General features: G+C 42.8%; 1 protein-coding gene across 6 annotated transcripts in view; it reads left to right on the top strand.

Annotated features, from left to right (window-relative positions):
- Nucleotides 1-12804: 12804 nt before the first annotated feature.
- The window catches only part of Trim55 (tripartite motif containing 55), a 43235-nt gene continuing 31517 nt past the window's right edge, over nucleotides 12805-24522 (top strand). For all 6 annotated transcript variants that reach the window (XM_021196411.2, XM_029537174.1, XM_029537172.1 and 3 more), the window contains exons 1-4: nucleotides 12805-13190; nucleotides 13691-13863; nucleotides 21070-21235; nucleotides 23450-23545. In XM_021196411.2, the coding sequence (XP_021052070.1) occupies nucleotides 13023-13190; nucleotides 13691-13863; nucleotides 21070-21235; nucleotides 23450-23545 (603 nt within the window). In that variant the 5' untranslated portion in view covers nucleotides 12805-13022. The remainder of the gene's footprint in view (nucleotides 13191-13690; nucleotides 13864-21069; nucleotides 21236-23449; nucleotides 23546-24522) is intronic.

Genomic DNA, 24522 nt, shown 5'->3' on the forward strand with positions numbered 1-24522 from the left:
CTCAGAGATCTTCATGATGAAGTGAAATCTAGAAAGAACAGCTTTGAAGGAGGAGCAATTACCAAGAAAAGAAAAAAACAAAAAACAAAAAAACAAAAAAACCACAGCTTCCAATGAGCAGTTTGTAATCAGCTTAATAAATGAAATGCCAGAGCGTAAAGCACTTTTGAAATTAGTTCCTTCCTTGTGATTTTTATTTTTATGAAGTGTCATTTCTCATTCAAAATTTAAAATCGTGTGTTCAAACTCCTTGTTGCCAGGTAGCAAGAAAAACTGTAACAGACCAAATGAGCAGAGGCAATATGGCAGGTGACCCGTGGAGTTTCTGATTAGGTACTGGGCTCTTCTGAGTAGGCAATAACTGGGTCCTACTACAGAGAAGAGGGCTAGGGCTGGTTTATTTCTCAGTAACTTTTTTTTTCTTTGAGTCAGAATTTCTCTGTGTAGCCCTGGAATTCACTCTTTAGACCAAGCTGGCCTCGAACTCAGAAATACCACCTAGCCCCTGCCTCCCAAGTGCTGGGACTAAAGGCATGCGCCACCACTGCCCAGCTGTCAGTAACTTTGACGATTGATACATGAAAGCAGAAGTTCTCAGGATGAGGGGCTTGCCTCTGTTGCCACTGTAAGCGGTGGCGGTAATGTGTATTCTGGACTGGCCTTCAATAGAATGTGGCCTTGGCTCTACCTCCCACACACTGGGAAAACAGGAATGCACAAGTCGTTCACGTTTTTTTAGGAAGTGGTTTTGTTTTTTTGTTTGTTTGTTTTGTTTTGTTTAAAACCACAGCTTTGGCTATAGGAAACCAAAGGAAGAGCTGTTGTATCTGGGTGATGTACCAAGCCTTGTGCAGAGAAGATGAAGCCCAGCTGACGGTATATTGTTAACATGGAGTCTGTGTCAAGGACCCCAGGAGAGAAAAAGCCTACCCCAGGTGAGGTTCTCAGGGATGGCAAAGCTTCCCTCTGCTCCCAGAACTAGTGAGGAGCAACTGACCTTCAGTTAAAAACCAGTGTATGCAGAAACTGTCGACCGTAGCTTCCTCCCTCGGATGTGTGCACGCTGAGGGAGGCGTCCTCTGGAGCAGTTAGCCCCTCCCTTGTGTGATATACACAAGGAACTTTCTGGGTGTTTGGTTATATCATAGGTGCCCCCACACAGCTCTTCTATCTGCCATTTCTTCATTCTTGTGTCCCTTGAGTCATGTTTCCAGGGCCAAGTTGTGCAGAACACAGCAGAGCCTGGTACTTGGAACAAACCCAGTTCATCTAAATTTCAAATGAAGTGTAGCCTTCTTTATGGAATGTGTAGTGTATTTTGCTTATAATAGTTGTGGGGAGGAGGATGGGTGGATGTGTATTGCAGAAAACTACTAACATTTTTAGCCCAGGAGTTGGCTCAAGCACCCACATAAAAACACTTGCAACCCTAAGTGCTGAGTGATGAAGACAGAATAGTCCCAGGGGCTCACTAACAAGCCAGCCTATGCAATTGTCCTGTCTTCAGAAGACTCAGAGCATGATAGCTCATGGCAGCTGATGTCAGTGTCTGGCTGTCATATGCACGTACATGCAGAACTAGCACATGTATGCCCACACACCAAGAACACTTAGTTTACCGAAGATTAATTATTTGCTGCTTTGTTTTGTCCTGGGATTAAAGTCATTTGGAGGAGAATTAATCAATGCTGGAAGTCATGGCCTGTGTATGTGTCCACTCCTCCTAAGCCCCTCCTTCAGGGCTCATCAGTGCCTCCAACATTCACATCACCTGGTGTTCTTATCTTGTCTTATTTGTATTTTTCTCTGTTTTAATGATGGAATCCGTCATAACTTCCTCGATTTTACTGGGTATAGGATATTAAGCCAGAAGCAACACTGGCCTTGCAATTCCTGGTTTCCTTTCAGTCTATGTTGATCTTGATTGCCAAAGGACTGATTTTAGAATCTCCTAGGAAGCCTTTGGGCATGTCTGTGAAGGCACCTACAGATGGATTTCACAACATGGAAGACCAGCCCTGGATATGTGGAGCTCTGTTCCCCATTCCCTGGGGTGGAGTCCCACACCCTGTAAAAGTGTTAGCACCGGCACTTAGATACCCCCTGCTTCCTCACCGTGATCCAGTGACCAGCTGTCCTGGGTTCCCAATACCTTGCCAGAGCTGCTTCGGCTTCCACACCTTCTCTGTCATGATAGATTATCCTCTCAGACTGTCAATACAGTAAACCCTTTCCTCCTTAAACTGTTCTCATCAGGTATTTTATCCCAGCAATAAGCAAAGTAACGAATACAGCTGTGTCTAATACTTCCTGTTGGTTTCGCCTCGTCTCTGACCGTAAATCCTATTTTGTATGATGAACATACATTTGTTGAAGCCAAGGACCTGTACTGCTGAGACAGGAGGGGCCAGGAATAAATGAAATTTATTCTGGAGTGCTGAGAAATGTTACCACTTTTGACTAATGCCTCAAATTCCTCCTGTCCCCAGAATTTTCTGACCTATTCTGGAAGCTGAGGTAAATATGTGATTATTCTTCTAGCCATCTGGAGCCAACAGGCATTTACATTCCAGCTCTAAGTACAATCTCCCAATGGTGCTCTCCAAGCTCCTGTTGGAGAATCCTTTATATATATATATATATACTTTAGTTTCCCCAAGATTTCTTTTTTTAATTTTACATTCAAGGACTGTTCAATAAGAAACCATTCACCACATGTGGTCATTTAAACATAAACTTAAATTAAATGATGCTTAAAAGTCAATTTAAGACTTTTTAGTAAAATAGAACTGGAGAATCTCATATTAAATGAGACCACAATGGTTCAGAAGACAAATAGCACATGTGTCGCACACATGTTACACGTGAGTGTATGTATCTGTGGGGATGAGTGTGGGTATAAGCCATGAAACTAGGAATCAGGCCCACAACGGAGAGAACAGGGACTTAGGAGGGGGCAGGGGCGATAAAGCGCACGCAGCATGAAAGTGGAGAGAGGAATGCTTGGGAAGATGAGGAGACAGGGAGATGAAGAAAAGGAGTTTGGGGATGGGGGGACCAACTAAAGCAAACGTGGGTGCACATGTCCTGGATGAACTGGTTACCTTGTGCTCTGACTGAAAGGAAGAATGAGACAGCTCCCCTACGCCAAGGCCAGAAGAGCTTCAGCCTGAGGCCTCACAGGCTTCTGGATTCTTTATAGGACCTTGTCACTCACTGTCACCAAGGATACAAACATCAAGTCCAGCTTGTGTCTCCTGATGCTTCAGCATCTGCTGTCTCCCTAGAAGGAGAGCCTGCGAGGGAGAGCTGTCTCCAGCCATTTCTGGTACAAGTTCAATTCCACCTTTATTAATGACAGTGCTCTCTAAGTTTTTGCACAATCATCTAACAAGAAATGCACCAGATTGTTCTTAGATAATCAGAAGTGTTTTAAGGGTGTGAAACCCCAGGCATTAAATACATCAGTGAACAAAAGGGCTTCCTGTCAGAAAAAAAAATGTAAGTTTATTTAATATTTTTAAAACATTAAACTCCAGTCTAGATCTATACACATTTTCATCACTCAGTAGAAAGGTTGGACAGTGCAGATAGAACATCTTCATCAGCATAGAAAGTCCTGCTGGGATTTCATAGAAAAAGATCCTGAGATCTATAATGAAAATCAGCTTTCTGCACAGCTGAACAGCTATACCCTGGACAACTGTTCTCAGCCACAGCTGGCCACAGTGGTAATAACAGCTATTATGAGATGCATTATAGAGAGTGACTGGAACGAGGTGTGTACTTATTTGTTGTGCTAAAACAGGAGTAAAAATAATTTTAGAGTCTCCCTTCCCCAGCCCTGAAGATCATACTGAGGTTTCAGTGAATGATAAAGAATTCGGCACTGGTCCCACCTTCTGTAAATTCTTAGAATTTCCCGAGTGATGTCATTGATAGTTTATGTTAAGAAGACATCTCAGGACAAACTGATCAAGATGGCTAGAGTGACCCTAGGATTAGAATGTTGGAGTTCTGAGACACAGAATATCAGCCAGGCCTCTGTGAAGCAAGGAGGGTCACAGCTAGTCACATGACCAGCAATCAACCCCAGCGTGCCTCTGTGATAAATTTGTACTTGGAAGCATGGATGAGCCTCCCTGGATAACATTTCTCTGCAGGGTCTCACATCTATGTGCCTGGAGGAGGGTGCATCTTGATGCCACTTAGAAAGGATATGCAAGCTCACACCTGGAGACTATCATTCAAGTCCTTCCTGATGTGTCTTGTCTTCTGGCTGGTCTTAATTTTTATCTTTCTCCTTCTACTCTCTAAAAAAATAAATGTAAGGATAATGTCTATTATATTAAATACATATATCTTGCATTAGTTACTTTTCTCATCTCTGTGACAAAATTCCTGCCAAAAGAAAGCTTGCTGTTGTACAAGGCACCATTTGTTACAGAGGGAAAGACATGGCAGAAGCATGTAGATGGCACTCCTTGTCTCCGGAAGCAGAGAGCAAACAGGAAGCGGGGAAGGCCTGCAACCAGTGACCTGCTTTGCCCAGTGAGGCTCCATCTCCTAGACTTAAAAGTTTCACAACTTTCCAATCACCACCAGGCAGGATCCAAGGGGGCAATCACATGGTCAAGGAGTGGAGGGGTAGGGAAGTGGGGAGTGGGTGGTTGGAATAGGGGGACATTTTATATTTAGCCTGTATTGCTGGAACGTAACTACAATGCTTTTCTGAATTATGTGTCATTAGTAATTTTTCAAACTGAAGACGTAGTGAGAATCCTCGAGTATGTAGCCACTGGATCTGAAATTTAGGCGACCTTGGAACCCGCTTTGCTGATAGAGCTAAAATGAGGCCCTGTGTCCTTCGTGTGTCAAGCATGGCTCAGTTCAGAATTGCCTTGCCCTGGCCCCTGAAGCCTGCTCCCATATGATCTGGTGGCTAGAGGCTGGAGAATGTCATAATCCTTCCTGCTGTCATCTGTCATGGACCATCCCAGTCAGGCATGGGGGTCCCTGGGACGAGGGTACTTGAGGCTAGGTGGGTAAGGATTTGGCAGTGACAAACAGAAACAAACACAGAGGCAGTTTGAATCGAGTATATTTTGTAGCTCTCAAACAAGGGTTTTTATGTATAAAGAAACAAGTATTACAACTCTGAAAAGTTGTGTTTAGTGAAGCAGTGAAATAGAACAGATATTGTAATAATCATTTGGCACAGTAAAGTACAAAAATCATCTAAGACTAGTGGCAAAATTTTAAGAACAAGTTAATAAATTTTTTTGATCAGTTTCTGCTTAACACCTAGTACCTGATATTTTGTAAATCTTTAAAGCATAAATTTAAACTGTTTTAATTTTTTTATTTAAGGCTTTTTAAAACAATATATTAAAGCCTACTTCTTATAACACGTGTGTAGCCATATAAAATTTTATTGTTGAGAAAGTTTTTATTTATTAACACTATCTAATACATGATTTATAAAGTGAAGCACTGGCTTTCCCAGAGATAAAGTCATGGTTAGCGACTCTATCTCAAGGGATTTTTTGTTTTTTGTTTTTGTTTTTGTTTTTTTACCCATTATTTTCACTTAAGATCTTAGCCTAGGCTATCAGGAACATCTTGTAACTAGGAAAAGGAATAAAGAAGGTAAAGTGGATAAGTTGTCCAGAGAACTATGGCTCAATAATTTTTTTCCTGTCCAAGAGTTTTACAACCTGTTCCAGGTCTCTTTCTTTTGAAGTCTATCGCCTTAGTGTGTGGAACTTGTCACACAGATCTTATGGGGGTTGGTGGCAGTCATCAATTAATACCAAATACACTTTGAGTCCGCTTATCTGCGGGGCTTTTGGAGACTGTCCTCATTGCCCCAGAAATTAGACATTTCAGTTTCTCAAGGTTTCTAAATATGATTCCACCCCCTTGGTGGACTCAGGCATGAAGGCTTAATGAGGCCTTCTACCATCCCACTGTACCGTGTAATTGAGGGATTTCAGGCTCTGTCGAGTGTGTTTGGTAAGCCTGCAGGGAGAAGGGGAGGGGCCAGCATACGCACAGTCCAGGGGCCCTCCAGGCCACCGTGTTGTGTTCACAACTCCATGAAGACCTTAAATATGGAGTTCCTGGATGGTTTCTGTCTCCTGTACGTCAAAGAATTTGGAAGTAGACTAAATGTTCTGGATCTTCTCTAGAGCGCACCCTGTGTCTCACTTCCAACACACAAACCAGCCACAGAGATGGCCGATGTTTGAAAGAAGTCAAGAGATGGAAAAGCTAGGATGAGGGCAAAGTGAAGATTATTTGATGCTTGCCTATGTTCCTATGGTGCCCTAGCTGCTTCCATGTGTCTACAGGGACAAAAGCTGAAAGATAGCCCAGTGAAGCAAAAGATGGAAAGGAAGAAGGTGGGGAATTAAGTATATATCCAATAATGGAAGCGGGGTATTCAAATTAAAAGTAATACTGTTTCTGAGATATTTCCTCCATACAAAAACTGCCTGTAGCCTCCCGGCCTGGAGCAGGTTAAGAGGCAACACAGAGCAGCACTCTAATGTGGCTTTAAAGACTGAGGGTCTCCGGAAGTTCTAGCTCTCCAACTATACTGAAAATTTAGTTTAGGACTTCTAAAATGTCCTAAAACCTTTCTTGCTCTTTCTGAGTATAAGAAGCTACTGGCTTAGGTAATTGACACCTATAGCCTAAACTTGGGGGATTAAATAATGTGGCCTTTGCTCTATCTCACTGGAAACTACATGGTTCTAACTTTCACCCTGCTAGTAGAAGTCTCAGGAAGAAAGGGGGACACTTTGAGAAGTGATTGTAGTATTTATTACTAAGTTGTAAAAAGTTTCCTATGAAAATTCTCTTCAAAAGGGGGGAAAAGGAATGAATGAAAAAAAGGAGGGTAAGGGAAATTCTTTTCCTCCAATTTGTCTAAGAACAATTCTGTCCATAAACATTCTCTACAGCTCAGATATGATTCTTCTCTTTGTCCTCAGCATTTATATGTCTTTCAGAATACATGATCACGTGGTAAAAGTTCATCACAAGTTCACACATAAAATTCAAATCCTAAATCGAATAAGATGTTTACAACAGCGAGTGTTTACATGCATATCCTCTAGGAGTAACTATTTGGCTAAGCATTCATCACCTGTCGGAGCTCCACAGGTTCATGGAGAGTGAAAAACCATGACTAAGTTATTAGTAAAGTTCTGTATAGATAAATTCACGCAAGATTTTATCTTCTGTCCTAGCACCTATAATAAATCGTTAGTTCCCTTTGTATGACCTTTGGTTAATGGCTTTACAACCTCTTGGGGTGTGCTCTGGGTAGTAGAAAGTCTGGCTCCTATCTAGAAGCAGTTAACTGGTGACACAGTGGCGACACAGTGGTGACACAGTGGTGACACAGTGGTGACACAGTGGTGACACAACGGAAGACTGGCAGAGTTCTCATTGCAGTTTTGACTCTCAGAAAAGGACCTAATAGCAGTCCCACTATAAAAGAGCTTAATAATCACTGATATATTTAAGGAATTCTTATAGGATCATCATGAATAATTATCATTGTAAATAATTAAGAAGTTATCTATTTGCCTACATAGCACCACTACAAGACAGTACATCTTCATAGATCTACTCAGAAGAGTGGACTAATGCCTAGTGATCATCATATATGTTTAATAATAACAGGAAAAGCATATCAATAGCAGGAATCTTTCTTAAAATGATTCTCCTAGGCCTTGCATACTGTAGATTTTAATCTAAGATGGTCATCTCAGAAAGATCATCTGCGAGTTATTAGCATGTCCTATGGTGGCTCCTGACAACATGCTGCAAGTTATTTATGAACCCTAATCAGTTGTAGATGGCACAATCTAAACCCAGCTAGGTGAAGGTACGTTCCTGATGGCACTGCAACAGCACTGGTGGGCCATGCTCAGCATCCGAGTCATCTCCATTGAGTTTACTATCATAACCCCAGAGTCCATTTCCTTCTGTCCTTCCCAGTGCTGCCGCCCTGTGCAAGGGCTTGCTGACCTCTTATCTGAACTATTGGAAGTTGTCAATCTTGCCTTTAGCAAGTCCCCTGCATTGTCATCTGTCCCCATCAAGACAGGAAGGTCACTCCACCAAAACAGTCATGAGTTCTTGGAAACATTCTCAAGAGAAATTTTTTATGACTTTCCAGCGCCTGGTTTTAGTAAGTTTTTAAGAAACAACCCTTTAGTATAGTATTCATGGGATGCCAGTGCATCAGTAGGGTATTCTTCACTGTAGGTCAAACTACTAAAAGCTCTGAGGCTCCCCGTTTGCCTGTGCCCCTGGGTCTCTGCAAATGCGTCTATTCTGAGTTGATTTATTCCAAAGCTATCAAACCCTGAAGCTTTCCTCATTCCTAGCACTCCTCATTAGTGCCTTCTCACCATGTGGTTCCTACATGTGAATGTGTTATCTCCATCATATTGAGTTCCTTGCAGGTAGCTGCCTAATTTCTGTAATCTTTCAATTCACAGAGCATTGTTCAATAGGAACATATGGTAAGTACTCAGTGAATTTTTTTTTTAAGAAGGAATGGGTTATTTCCTTGAGAGGCGCTGCCTCAGTGTGCAACTCATGTACCATACAACAACTTTCAGTTATTGATGGGGCTTTGGTATATATACTGATAGCCCCATGAGATTACACCATTTGGTGACTTCTCTGGTTATAATGACACTGATAGTACATTATGGACATGTTTGTAGTGATGCCCCTAGAGAGGAGTCTAGATTGATGTTGTATACTTATGTCTTAATTTTCAGTGAAAGGACTAAAATAAAGAAAAACACAAAAGAGGTTTATATAGTGAAAATATGAAGAAAGTAGTTTACAGCTATACAGCTGTGTTTAATAAATGTTTATTACAGCTGTACAGCTGTGTTTAATAAACATTTATTACAGCTGTACAGTTGTGTTTAATAAATGTTTATCAAGCAAAAGTACAAAATTAAATGTTTACAAGGTAAAAAGTAATACTAAAAGAGTCAGAGAGATGATAATCAGCTAAGCACACTGGCTGTTCTTCCAGAGGATCCAGGTTTGATTCCCAGCATCCATATGGTGGCAAACAACCATCTGAACTCCAGTCCCAGGGGATCTGACACCCCCTGTTAGCCTCTGAGAGTATTGCATGTACAGGATACAAAGCAAAATAAACCTCAAAAAAAATAGATGAAATTACAGAAAGCTAATGTCAAATAATTTCTGAAGAAGTAACTTTTATTTATTCATTCATTCATTTATAAATTGAGCAGCCCTGAGCACAGGTCCAGCACAGTCTACAGTATTCTGCCTTCCTGTCCCAGGCTTCATAGTAACTCACATTCTCACCTAGAGCAGCTTCCATTCTTTTCATCCTTTATATCCATTTTTTTTTCTGTACTTCAGGTGTGCAATGCTTTTACCACTAAGCTATAATTGCCTGAAGCATTTGGCACCACACCATGCTGTTCCAGCTTGTAGTATAGGAGCAGTAAAATGTACTGAAGAACCCAAGTGCCCAGTTACCTCTGCCAGCTAGGCTTGTGTAACTCTGACCTGATGGTCACACACTGACGAAGTTCAGGGACGAAGTTCTCAGGATGCAGCCCCACTGACAAATGAGTCATGAGTACACTATTAGTTTAAAGACCATAGTGGTTGATCTTGGTCATTAACTTTATTAAAGACACCTAGAATATCAGTCAAGTGCTTCGCTGGGTGTGCTGTGAAGCTGTCTCTAGAGCCAAATCTCATGTCAGTCTTCAAACGGATCGGCAAGACATACTCAGAATTGAGGGAAGTTGGAACCTAGGAACAAAGAGAGGAAGGGGGGGCATCCAAAGTTGTTAGCACACTGAGATCTTTTGGGGTGCTTTGGTGTTTGCTGCTGCTGTCATTCCCAGACACTGGACTTCACTTTTTTTTAGCCTTTGGACACGGACTTGTATTAATGACTCTTCAGGGCCTTCCTGACCTTCTGCCTTGGGCTGAGACTACATCATTGGTCTCTCTTGTCCTGAGACTTCAAGCTGCACTAAGAACCTATCGGTTTCTGCAGACCTCTTGTCTTCGGAAGGGCATTATGCATCTGTACAGCCTTTGATGGTGTGATCTGATCGGGCCAGCCCTTCTTACAATATTACACACACGCACACGCATGCGCGTCTACTGATTCTACTCCTCTGGAGAATCCTGATGAATAGGTGCTTTTCTTTAGATTTCACAGGCTTTTACTTCTGAAATGGAAACTCCCCCTGGGAATTATCTCATACATGGAGCTGAGAGCCCCATAGCCAGCTATGAACAGAATCTAACTGGTGAAGGGAGGTGACAGGGTGTAATTCATCAGGAAAGAGACATGAACTCCCTTCTTCACTCCAATTGCTACATAAATACTGAAAGTTTTGAGAGAGTCCTCCAAAGCTTCCCCCCCCCCCGATCCTTATGTATTCATATAACTTCATATTAGATAACAGGGCTTACAAATACACCGTCCATGCATGTAGAACAGGACTGCACAGCCAGTCACAATGACCTATGTTTTATTGCACCAACTGTGTACTAGGGACTTTGTGTGTGTGTGTGTGTTTTGTTTTGGATTTTTGAAATCCTAGAGAAATAAGATAAAAAAAAATTCACATAAAAACTGGCATAAGAATTAGAACAACATCTCCCACTCAGGCTGTGTAGCTTGATTTTTCTGTCCTAAGCTCCAAAAATGATGGAATGCGATCTGACAGAACCATCCAAACCAACCAACAAAACAGTGAACCAACTAACCAACCAACCAACCAACTAACCAACCAACTAACCAACTACCTAACCAACCAAATAAATAACCAACCAATCGACTAACTAATAAAGTAACCAACCGAAAACCATCTGACTAACCTATCAACCAACAACCAACCAACCAACTAACCAACTACCTAACCAACCAACTAAATAACCAACCAATCGACTAACTAATAAAGTAACCAACCGAAAACCATCTGACTAACCTATCAACCAACAACCAACCAAGGGAAGAAACTTCATTGTCTGAGATGCTTTTGGTCAGAGGATTTAAACCCCAGCCCCAGAGTGGCAAGGTTTTTTGTTGTTGTTGTTGTTGTTTGTTTGTTTGTTTGTTTGGAGAAATGTGGGAAACATAAGGACTTGGGATGGCAAAAGGCATAGAAAATTGCACAGAGAGCTCAATTGGCTCTTGTAGGACCTGGAAGATCAGTGCGTCAGGGGTTGTACAGACCAACGGACTGCCTGGTCATAAGATTTCAGTGGAACATGGTTTCCTTGAGAAATTTAACTAGATGTCACTGTGATATTTTGGCCCCCAGTCTTTCTTATTCTGCTTATGCTGTGTGGAGTTAACCTAAGCAGAACTAGAAGACAATGGGCTGATTTCTTAGACTCTCCCAGCTGCCCCTTGGCTCTGGCTATGTTCTCAGTTTTGTTTATAATAAGTATTCTCTTGCACATTATTTGGAAAAAAACTGGCATAAAATTTCTTTTGCTTTTTATCTGATTCTAGGTTTTATATACAACACATATTGATTAAAATTTTTTACAAATTTCTGGCAAATGTCAGAATTTGTGTTCATGATTCAAGAGCAGACCAAGAATACGAGAAATTACCAGGGGTATTATCATTTTAAAACATGACCTTGGGTGAAGGCCAGAATGCACAAACATTTAGGAGCAGATTGGGAAGGTGTATAGGGCACTGTATTCACTGCAGCTATCGAAGGCACTGGCGTCTTCCTCCAACAGGTGGAGAAATGCAATTATAATGTGCAATGCACATGCCAGCTGCTATCCCACTGAGTCTTACTGTCACAAAGCAAGCGTAATTTTAAAAAGACTCTCATAGATTGTCTTTGTGTTTTAGGGTGTATGTGGGGTGGTTAGAGGATGAACAAGAGTTGTGTGTGGAGAGTCACAGACTCAACATTTGGGTTCTTAGTTTTTTAAAAAAGAGGGCTGGGGAGATGGCTTTGTGGATAAATCCCTTGCTACACAAGTGTGATGACTCCAGTTGGGATCCCCAGGACTCATGTAAATGCCTGCTGGGTGTGGCTGCCCACCTGTACTTCCAGGGAAACCAGAGGGTTCCATGAGCAAGATGTTAGCCAAACTCACCCTCTTGGCTAATGTTGGCTTCACTTGAGATATCCTGACTTTATGAATAATATAGAGTGATGGAGGAAGACTCTTGATAACAGCCACATGTTCCCTATATGCATATATATGCACAACATGTTCACGCCCACACATGTAAACATGAGCACACACATAAACGTGTGTAAGCACACACTTTTATGGTGAAAGCATTCTTAAATTGGAATTTTCCTATACTGTAACCTTGGCAAGCATGAAACCTTTACTATCATGGATGGCTTTTTACACTATTGCCCTTGTCAGATCAGGATGGAGATTTGCAGAACAAGCTTTGCTTACTTGCACCTGAGAAGTTGCTACCATATTCCTTTGGGTGGCTTGTTTCCTGATGTCTGAAGAAACAGTGCTTCTCATACAGTTACACTGTAGGGCTGCATTCCGCAGAAGCCTGTCACTAAGTTCTTCCCAAGTGCTCATGAGGGCATGGCTCAGAGACTAAGCATGCACATTTGCATTTGTTGTTGACAACTGTGGGCTTCAGATTGCCCTCCCCTCATAACCCCTGCTAAATGGGACTTGCAATCCCCTTCCCACCCACTCTCTTACTCCCCAGGGCAAGAATGTTGGCTCCTGTTCTCCATCACCTGTCAGTATCCATCCTCCTGTCACTGGCTTATATGGACAAGTCGGTCCAGGGTCATGTGACCTTAGGTTGCTAAAAACAGCTCCGTCACCCGTCTGAGCCAGGCCTGGAACAATGTCCTCCACAGAGAGAGACATAAAGGACACTTGATCATACAGTCCTTGGAATTATTTCCAGGAAACGCTTACAGAAGCCGTTCGGGAGCACCCTTCTCAGGGACAGGGACGGCTAGGAAATGAGCACTTCTCTGAGTTACAAGTCTTTCTCCAAAGAGCAGCAGACCATGGACAACCTGGAGAAGCAGCTGATCTGTCCCATCTGCCTAGAGATGTTCACGAAGCCCGTGGTCATTCTCCCTTGCCAACACAACCTGTGCAGGAAATGTGCCAGTGACATCTTCCAGGTAGGTCGGTTTGGGATCTGGAATCTGTAGAGTGTCCCTCTCTCCTGCGTCAGTCTTTGAGATCAAAGCCAGCTCCCTTCGAGAGCTTTCCGAGCCCGTTAGTGTATTTGAACGGTTTCCCCAGGTTTGACTGTCAACCTGCTCCTCACAAATCCTGCTGTGTTTTTAATTCTTAGAAGCATGTTTGTTTGTAGTAAAACAAAACGGATTCACTGAATCTGTTTAAGAATTGAAAATGTGACTGCTCGGGTCTGAGCATTGGAGCTTCGGGTTGGGACTCTGGGTTAGGGGTAAAACACAGGGCTAAAATCCTCTTGCTGGCCAAGGTGTACTGTAGAGGGCTATGGACCAGGAGGGCCCTGTGGTTCAGGACCACGTACAGTAAGCCCTGAGGAGTTCGTATTGTGTGCAGTGTCAGAGAGTGAAAATAAGTCTCCAAAAAGCTGTCTGTGGAACTACTCAGATCTTTTTTTTTTTTTTTCCTTGCTTGGCAAGAACAGGCCTCTAACCCGTACTTACCCACAAGAGGAGGCACCACCGTGGCATCCGGGGGCCGCTTCCGCTGTCCCTCCTGCAGACATGAGGTGGTGTTAGACAGACATGGGGTCTATGGACTGCAGAGGAACCTGCTCGTGGAAAACATTATTGATATCTACAAGCAGGAATCCACCAGGTGAGAGCGGCTCTGAGAGAGAGAGACTTACTGGATGTTTTGTTTTCATCTTAGTGGGTTGATACACTGCATGTTTGTTACCAATCATGTGTTAACTGTTCACTAAAAGGCTTTTTCCACGTCACGTCTTCTCAATGAGACAGAGTTGTCTGTGGAGGAAAGAAGGGAGCTAGTGCGCATGCTTCTGTGCCATCAAAGAGGGTCATGTTGACAGAGGCGGGATCCACCTCACAGCCTTGTATTACATTCATTATAGACGTTAGCATTTCTTCTAGGCTCCGCCCTAGAGTTACCTGGCAACAGCCAGATATGCCAGACTCACTATAAAAGGGGCTGCTTGCCTCCTCATCCTCTTCCTCTCTTGCTTTCTTGCTTTCTTACCCTCTTTCCCCTCGGTCCTGTCTCTTCTCGTTCCCCTCCCCCATCTCTCCACGTGATGCTCATGGCCCGCCTCCTCTCTCTCTCTCTCTCTCTCTCTCTCTCTCTCTCTCTCTCTCCTCTCTCTGCCTCTACCACTCCCTCAACTCCCCTTCCCATATCCCCTAAATAAAATCTATTCTATACTACATTCGTCATGTGGCTCGTACCTCAAGGGGAAGGGATTCCTCAACATGGGCCCACAGAGGCACCCCCTTCCCCACACCATACTGTGCCTCCGCCAAACGTATCCCTGGCTTCTTTTTTTTATAAAACACAACAATAGACATGATAACACATGACCAGTTTACAAATTTTGATACAGAAAAATTCTAGCACAAGCATGTATATGTTAAGTAACATCATCTTCACCAGGCGTGGTGGCGCATGCCTTTAATCCCAGCACTCGGGAGGCAGAGACAGGCAAATTTCTGAGTTTGAGGACAGCCTGGTCTACAAAGTGAGTTCCAGGACAGCCAAGGCTATACAGAGAAACCCTGTCTCGAGCACCCCCCCCCAAAAAAAAACCAGTCTAAACAACGGTAACACTTATACTTTAAAACCCTCTGACATCATCACTTGTCATAAAATTGGCTCGTTGGAACATTCAAGTCAAGATATAATGCTGGCCTTCAGGAGTGTCATTTACAGAAATAGGAAGGAGAATGAGTTTCAGGCTGCCTCCCTGCACTTACTGATTGTTATGTCACCTGCATCCATTCACTAGAACATTTAAAAAGGCTCCTCATTTATCACACCACATAAACTTTACATTCCTAGAGACAAAACTACAGAGTTTATTCCTAAAAGGCGTGAAGGTGTGAAGACCCATATCTTTGTTCTGCACAGGTCATTTGAGTCTAAAGCCTTGGTAGCCATATGGAAATTGTGTAGAAATGGGCCCGTTGTGATCCTTATTACAAGAGGCCTGTACTTATGGAACATCTGCAGGGCTATAAACGCCTTGCACTCTCTGCAGGAAAGTCGATCAATTAATATGGCATGTAATTATTGTGATTATTATGGCCATTCGTTTCTGCTCAAGATTCAGAGCTAAATTAGATAGCACCAAGCTATAGATGGGACTGAGGAAGAACTAATGACACACTGCAGCCACCTGTTTCCTTGCTTCCTAATCTCTTGAGAAGGAAAGTGTTACCATGTTACAAATCAGATTGCATTGTATTTTGTTGTGTTCAACAGAGTTATCCCAATGGATACATCCACAAACCATTCCCACACCAAAGGCTTAGGAAACATTTCAGAAGAAGGGGTAGAAAGACTGTAAGAGCCAGCAGATCAGGGAGTTTGCTGTGAGACAGTTTCCTATTAATGGCAGAAGCTACACCCATTACTGCCCCTACAACATGACTGCTTAAACATGAGGCGAACAAGGAAAACAACAGTAGACATACAAAAATGGAAGGGGAAAGACTTCAACTTGCAAAGAACCACAAGCAGCTAAGAAGTGCTTAGAGTGCACATATCCAACACCATAACGGTCATACCTGAAAACATAGTAAAATTGTATAGACTGAGCAGATCTTATTTAGAAATGTACACGTGTATAGTGATATGCATGCAATATCAATTTTAAAAGAGCCCATGAGTGTGAAAGAGCAAGAGGGATAGATGGGAGGGTTTGGAGGGAGAAAGGCGAAAGGAAAGATGATATCTACTTAAGAGATGATCCTGGCAACTAATAAGCAACCAATTATTAAAAGGCATTTCTGTGACCGTGGTTTCAGTTTCAGATCCGGTGCCTTTCACAGAGCAGGGGCTCCACAATGTTAGTTCTGTAAGGAGCACAGACAAGCACACTACAGTCTTCTGTGTTTTATTTATTACGATGATTTTTCTGTCTCTCTACCCACCTGGTAGGAACTTCAAATATGAACATAATAGCATTTGGTATTTGGTATGAAATCTAGAGGACAGAAAATGTTAAAAGGTGTGTTAGTAAAACTGCCTTACCAATGGAGTCACCCTGATGTCCCTTCAAGCGCTGGGGAACAAATTGTAGAGAACCAGTGAGTCAAATCCCTACCCTACCACTAAGGCAAAAACCAAGTGAAACAGGAATATTTTTGTGATTATAAAATTCTTACATTGTTTCTTAAACTCAAGTTTCCTTTGAAGCTGGCTAAATCGTGCTTAGTCACATAAAATAAGATGTTCCCGAAATTGGGAAGTCATAACAGACCTGAACTCCAAGCCTTGAGATATATTAGATGACCTTAGAATAACTCTGGGTGTACAGAATAAACTAAGCCCAGGAGTAGACTTTAGTACTGTCAACAGAAAGGGGCAACACTGCCACAGTGGGGTTTTGAAATATCATTCAACTCTGGCCTCATGCAGAACAGCTAGACTCTTTGAAAATGCTGGCCTTATCTAGCATTTTGTATGATGATGCACTCACTATCCACAGTTAATCTGGTTAATATTATTATTGAATATAGTGATTAATTTGTTAATATAATTAACAATATGGCTCTGTGTTGTGTGTTACACTCTGTTCAGAAGCTTTACCTGTGATTCTTTGATTTTCCCCAAAACTTTTGAGGTGGGTTCTATTATCAACCTACCAAATTGGGGGGAAGGGCGGGGTGTGTGTGTGTGTGTGTGTGTGATGCATGTCTGCATGTTCATGTATAGGCAGGTATTTAGGCACATGTGTGTAGAGGCCAGTGGTTGACCAGATGTCTTGCTCTGTTACTCCCCACTTTATCTTTTAAGGCAGGGTCTGTCACTGAAACAGGAGCTCAGCTGGCTAGCAAGCTCCACGGACTCTCCTGAGCCTCACCAGAGTTAGGACCATAGGCACACAGCACTATACTGTTTTCTGTTCTTTTTAAAGGTTGCTTAGTATCAATTTCAGGTCCTAACACTTGCATGGCAAGTACTTCACTGACTCAGACATTTCCCCAGCCCTTTTAAATGCTCCGGTGGGAATGAAATTTATAAATATTTTAATTTTAAATGAGTCTTAAACAAGACTACAAGGCCTCTAGTGAGAAGGGTTGCTCCCATCTTTCTCTCTCACACTCCTTAAAAAATTTATCTATTTACTTTTTTGCTTATTCACTTTACATCTCACTCACTGCCCCCCTCCCAGTCATCCCCTCCCACAACCCTTCCCCCATCCTCCCCTTCCCTTCTTTCTGAGCAGGTGGGAGCTTCCTAGGTACCCCCCAACCCTGGCACTTCAAGTCTATGTGAGGCTCAATGCAACCCCTCCCACTGAGGCCAGACAAGACAGTCCAGCTAGAAGAACATCTGGGCAACAGCTTTTGGGACAGCCTCTACTCCAGTTGTTCTGGACCCTTGTGAAGACCAAGCTGCATATCTGTTACAAATGTATGGGGTCTCTCACACTCTCAACTCTCACTTCCCAAATGCTATGACTTAATTGTCCTAGCGACGTCCTGCTGTTCATCACCAGTGATAACTGTGTTACTGGTTTGTCCTTTTGTAACAAAACAAAAAGGTTTTAGACTTTTTTTTTATTTTACATGTATGAATGTTCTGCCTGGATGCATGTATGTGCACTATGTATGTGCCTAATGCCTGTAAAGGTCAAAAGAGAGTGTCAGGTCCTCTAGAACTGGAGTTATGCATGGTCACGAGCTTACCACATGAGTGCTGGGAACCAAACTCTGGTCCTCTGCAAGAGCAATATGTGCTTTTAACCACTGAGACAACTCTCCCACCACATGTGTATCTGACTGTGATGTTCCTATTCCCTGTTTTTTTGTTTTTCATGTTGCGCACAGGCTATCAGCTTTCTTCCTCAGTTTGAGCCTTTTCAGTGCTGGATCCTACTCTCTGCTTAGGAATTACTCTTATTTAAGCCCACTCCAACCCATGTCTTCCTCTCTTGGCTTACAGTGTTGCTTTTATGGAGCACATAGAATCTCCATATGGAATCTCCTTAACTTCCTCCTCATTAAATGTCCTGCCCTTACACCCACACCTTCACGACATCCCACAGAAGTTCTGCTGAAGATTCTGGCTGCAGTTCTTGAAACTTCCTAGGACTCCCAGCTTCTTGTAGGCATCTGTATAGAGGGCAACCAGCAGAAATTGTCTGACTCTTTCCAGGTGTCGGCATTTGGTAGACATCAATTCGTGCCATCTCACCTTTTGTGTTTATTGCTTTATGTAGTCTTATTTCCTTGATCTTTTTAAGGAGACTTCCATGGGAAACACAAATAACTGCCCCTGCTCATTCTGCCACATTTAGTTAGAAGACCCTTAGTCTTTTTTTTAGATGAAAGAAGCTGATGCCAAAGGTTTAGTCTTGCATTTAAGGCAACACATCAACACATGCAAAAATTGAGCTGGAATTAAACTTTCAGCTCACTTTAACTACAACATCATCAACTGAACTTCCTCACTGGGACTTCCTGCTCACTCTTCAGTAGAGGCTCTGCTAACCAGAGACCTAGGAGACCAGAGAGAACAATCTGTAGGTCCCCGCCATGTTGAACAGCGAGAGGCACTTCCAACATTCATCCCTGAGCCTGGAACCATAGCTGTGTGCCCAGCTACTCTAATAGACAGTGCTTACACCCTCAATTCTCTACGCCAGACTTGGTTCAGATCTGTTATTTGGTGTAAGTTGTATGCAGGATTTTTCTTATGTATTTATTCAGAAGAGACTGGTGACTTTAGACCCATGATGCCCCCAAACAAAACAAAAACAAAAAGTCAAACCAAACCAAACCAACAACAAAACTACTAATGAAATAAAGGAGGCAATTCTCAATGTATTACGAAAAAAAAAGAGTAAATTGAATCATGAACAAAACTAAAATATAACAGTCTGGCTGTTTCCATTTGTTCAATGTGCGTGTGTGCTTCCTGCAGTCCCGCTCTGTGACCTCAGATCTGCTGACATCATAAGAGCACAAGGGCATTAGCAATATGTGTTCCTGTGGCCCTGCCTAGGGGAGATAAAGGGCGTTAGCACGCCTGTGCTGTGATACGCCAGCAAATGTGCTCCAGACATCAGCAAAGCCCACATAACATAATGTACAGATAGCTGGCTTTGAGCAGGCAGAGGCCCGCTTGTGAAGCCTACTCTACAGACGACCACAAAGTCTCAATCAATTCTGGTCTCCTCTCAATATTTCAGCAGGGCTCCTCTCTGTGAGGCTCTGCTCTAAGCACAGGCTATTCGGGGNGGGGGGGTGGGGTGGGGTGGGGAGAGAGACTGTCTGTGCCTCGAATTCTGGGACAGACCTGGGAAGGGGAACAATCTTCTGATTCATGGCCGTGATTCCTTGCATGAGTCCCAGATCCGTGGGTGAATCTGGAGGCCATAGATTTTGTGAGTATATACAGCTATGGGACCAGACAAAAATTCCTCTTGCAAAATCTTGGCCCTAGAACCTCATGAAGCTTCTTTAGAATTATAAGATTCTTCTATAAGATTCAGAATGCTGGGAATAGATATTTCCCAGCATTTACGGGTGCCAATGTCAAATACTATCTAGTACAGTAGAGATATATCATATGTCCTCTGCCTTCTGAGTCTGGGACTGCAGCTACATAATCCCACATACCAATACTACGGGGTTCAAACACTTGGATTTATGACCCACAGTGGACAGTATGTTTTACATTGCAATATAGCTTTACACATCTGAATGAGATAAACTATATATATATATATATATATATATATATAGGTTTCACATGTGTATATTTATATTATACAGTGTACATATGCAATACACACACATACTTGAAACAAAACCTTCACGTGTTAGTACTTTTAATTCTCACTACAAGTAACTCACAGGTGTTCTATTCCAGATTTTAGCAATCCTGTCCATTACTTGATAAACTGATTTCTTATCCATATAATCCTGTGGTTTTTAAGAAACGTATTTCAATGGCAATGGGAAAAGCGTAGTGGCTGTAGTGAGATGTTTCAAAATAGCTAGATTTGGGAATATGAGGAAACTTTTGAATTTGGGTTTATTTTCAATTTCTAACAAACAGAGCCTTAACTTTAAAATTTTTGCATGTACTTATTTGTAGTGTGTGTGTGAGTGTGTGTGTAATAGATACTCAGAGAGAGGACAACTTACAGCAGTCAGTTCTCTCCTTCTACCACGTAGGTCCTGGGATTGAACTCCGATCATCAGGCTTGGTAGCAAGTGTCCTTCCTTACCCATTAAAGCCATCTTGCCAGGCTCAGTCTTTATATGGGATCCATCAAATATTCTGGGTTTTATGTAAGGAGGCTACACCCACACCTATCTAGTCCTGTTTCTTCTTGGCCCCTACAATTCTCAGACTTGTAGGTGGGAAAGATTTCTGGGGATATAGGCTGGAGGGGCAGCACCCAGCGATTTGACTAGCCTAAAATGGAGATGCAGTTTATCGGTGGTTTCCTCTTCTTCACCCATAGGAAGATCGCGTGAGGAACCTGTAGGCTCATCTGTGGGCACGGAGCTGGAGTGAGCTCCAAATGGCTGGCCAGGGAACAGTGTTGAACTTTTAGGAATTCCACGGGGCAGTTTTTAAATTTTGAACGGATGCAAACACACTATACAATTAGACACATGCTAATTGAAGAACGTCACACATCGGTGTCATTTGCTCAAGCAGATGGAGATTTGTCAGCGCTTCTCACCGGACAAAACATGGAAGGGCTCTGGGAGTCTTCAGGATAGGGTTGGGAGGTTAGGGACCAACAGGGTTTGCAAAGTTCGCCACCCCTCTGGTTTGACCTGGTGGACGTTGATCGCTATTTGTCTTCTTACCTCCTCCCAGGCCAGAAAAAAAATTGGACCAGCCCATGTGTGAGGAGCATGAAGAGGAACGCATCAACATCTACTGTCTGAACTGTGAAGTGCCCACCTGCTCCTTGTGCAAGGTTTTTGGCGCTCATAAGGACTGCCAGGTGGCTCCCCTGACCCATGTGTTCCAGAGGCAGAAGGTAGGAAGTTCAATTCCTTTCCTCAGCCCACTTTAAGCATTAGTGAGTTAGCTCCATGTGGCCAAAGAGGGGAGCATAATAAAGAGGAGGATAAATGTGGAAGGCCTCACAGGAAGTGGAAGGCCTCACAGGAAGTGGGAGGCCCCACAGGAAGTGGAAGGCCCCACAGGAAGTGGGGGGGGCCACAGGAAGTGGAAGGCCCCACAGAAAGTGGAAGGCCTCACAGAAAGTGGAAGGCCTCCCAGGAAGTAGTCTCATAGTTTGTCTCAAATTCCATTCTCTTCAAGGTTATTGAGTTGCCCAGAGAGGGGTCCAGAGGAAAATGAGAGAAAAGAGCAGAAGGGCTGGATCACTCTCTGTGACCTTTGGAGGTGGCTAAAGATATGTAGTGTTAGGGGGCTGATAAAATGCCAGCTGATAAAGATGACTCAGAGTTAAAACTGCAGATAAGAATGAGATGGTCTTCACTTTCCCTTTTTATTGTTTATCAATAAATGTTCTCTTGCCTTCTTCAAAGCCTTTTCTAACCGACTCCTTGTGTATGAGACTCATAATCATGGCACACACCTACAAAACAACTTCAAGTCTGAGCCTCCTGCTGGCCTTCAAAGCACTCTTTGAATGTAGTACATGTCCCTCACCCCGGGAACATCCCTACATCCGGGCTTCCTCACTCTAACGCAACACAGTCTTTACATTATCTCATCAGCTCTGCACCACATAGCAGCTGCCTAGAATTTACACTTCTATGCAGGTAACGGTGTGCATGAGTCAGTAGGCCCATCACGTCCCAGTTTCTTCCACTTGGAATCATTGGTTTCAATTTTATATCAGAGACCAGAGTTGAAATCATTTTGGAAGCCAAACTCTGTGACATCTGTTAAGACCAGTAACCATGATTTGTATTTGTTGGTGTTATTTATTTTCAACTTACTTTTTATTTTCTTTGCCCCGACCCCTTAGCCCCAAGGCCCAACATGGTAGAACTGTATGGTATCTGCTTTTGACTACATTCCTCAGAGGCCTGGAAGTCCATGGGATGGGCAGAGGGACAGGAAGTTAGACTCCCAGCCTTTTTTTCTTTGGTCAGAGTAGCTTCTTGTTTACTAATAGGTTTTCAAGCTACCTTCCACATGTAAAGAAGACTATAGGTTTCAAATGCCTTACACCCAGGTTTATTAGACATCTCCTTTAGAATGTGGGAAAATTCAGGTTTATATTGGTTATGTCTTTCTAAATAACCTGGAGAAGTTTAGGTCAAAGGGAGAGGAGAGCCAGATTTCCCAAGTCCCCACTCTACACTCCTTGTGACTCCATGTCCAGTTTAGGAGGAGGGTAAATAGGAACAGGAAAATACTTTTGGGGTCAAAAGAACACAGGGATTTTAAAGTTGTATTGTCTCTGCTAAAGCCAGTCACATGTTACAGTTTTAAGTTTGTGCGACAATCCAGTGAGCATTTGCATGTATCTACACTGTATTAGCATAGTAGGATTGAAATATACATACACCCGATAGGTGAATACTTATTGCATTTATTGCTCAAGTAAAACCAGTTCTGAACTACACTAGACAAACAATTCATTCTGAGTTCCAAATGTCACATATTTGTGTCTGTCACATTGTTCCACTTGTGCAATGTTTAGAAGCCTCCAACTTCAATATACTATTATCGATAGCTTATAATTAGGTTTTCTTTGTGGTTTTAACAGAATCTAGTTCTCCATCAATACTGTTAAAATTATGGGGCCTCATCCAACACAAATCCAAGCATATATCAAATTTTACTTGCAATATCAAGAAGCTCACAGGTTTCTCATGACTGGCTCCAGCCTCAGTCTTTAGATGGGATTAATTATATTTTCTAGGTTTTGTATAAAGAGTATTATCCCACACATACCTCTTACAGGTACTTAATTAACACCTTAATTAATAATGACAGAAAATTCTGGCTTTCCTTGGCCACCTTCATCCTCAGACTTCTTTTCTGGGGCCCGAGGCTGGTAGCACTCAGCAATCCCACCAGCCTAAACTGGAGATACAGCTCATGAGCAGCTTCCTCTTCTTCACCCATATGTCCCAGGAGAAATCCATGAGCTTGGAGCTTGTTTACTCCTTAGGGATAATACCCCCTTGAGGACAATGGTGTGAGTAGGTCATTGCCATCCATGATTAGGAAAGCTGTAATCTCTTGACTTTTCTTTTTCATTCATTAGTCAGAGCTCAGTGATGGTATTGCTGTACTTGTGGGAAGCAACGATAGAGTCCAAGGTGTGATCAGCCAGCTGGAGGACACCTGTAAAACTATTGAGGTAAGTCAGCCGACTCGAAGGGAATCAAAACCAATCCGGATATTCTGAGGGGATAGTGAGTGTCTCGGTGACACACTGGAGATCCCGTTCCAACGCTCCATTCTTTCCCTCCTCCCTGATAATATCTCTGAAACACTTCCTGGTGCTGTAGAGAACTTACCTCACAGCTTGCTGAGGTAGATTTTTACCACAGTTGCTCAGACAGTTCTCGTGTGTGCACTCTTCCTCAGCCAACTCCTTTTGAAAGATTAGCAACAAGACAAGTCAGTAGCCAGCAATGGAAATGAGTGCAGTTGCTGTTATTTAACAAGATTTCTTGCTGAAAACCTAAACAGTCCTCAGATATGCTGATTGGTGCTTCAGGTGTGAGCTACATACCTGTGCTCTCCTGGCAGTCCTCATGAGGACCCTGAGGAGGAGAAAAATCTCCCACACAGTGGCTAAGAGGCTGAGGTACTAACTACTCAGCTTTTGCTACACCCTCCTCATTGTTGTGTGCAGGCCTCTCTTATTACCTCTCTCTCTCTCTCTCTCTCTCTCTCTCTCTCTCTCTCTCTCTCTCTCTCTCTGTGTGTGTGTGTGTGTGTGTGTGTATGTGTATTCTTATAACATACAGGTTGTTTTATATATGTATGTCTTAGTTACCTTTCTGTTGTTAGGAAAAGACATCATGACCAAGGCAACTTATAAAAATAAGCATTTAACTGACGGTTTGTTTACAGTTTTAGAGGTTCAATCCATCACAATTATCGAGAGGAGCATGGCAATAGGCAGGGATGGCACTGTAGCAGTTGTTGAGAACCTGCATCTTATCGTCAAGTTCAAGGCAGAGAGAGACTGAGCCTGGTCCAGGCTTTTGAAACTTCACAGCTGACCCCCTATGATACTCCTCCTCCAATAAGGCCAGGCCTCCTAATCCTTCCAGAGAACATTCCACCAACTAGGGACCAAGCATTCAAATATATGAGCCTATGGGG

This window comes from Mus pahari, chromosome 4 (genome assembly GCF_900095145.1).
Source record: "Mus pahari chromosome 4, PAHARI_EIJ_v1.1, whole genome shotgun sequence".
NCBI classification, from domain to species: Eukaryota; Metazoa; Chordata; class Mammalia; order Rodentia; family Muridae; genus Mus; species Mus pahari.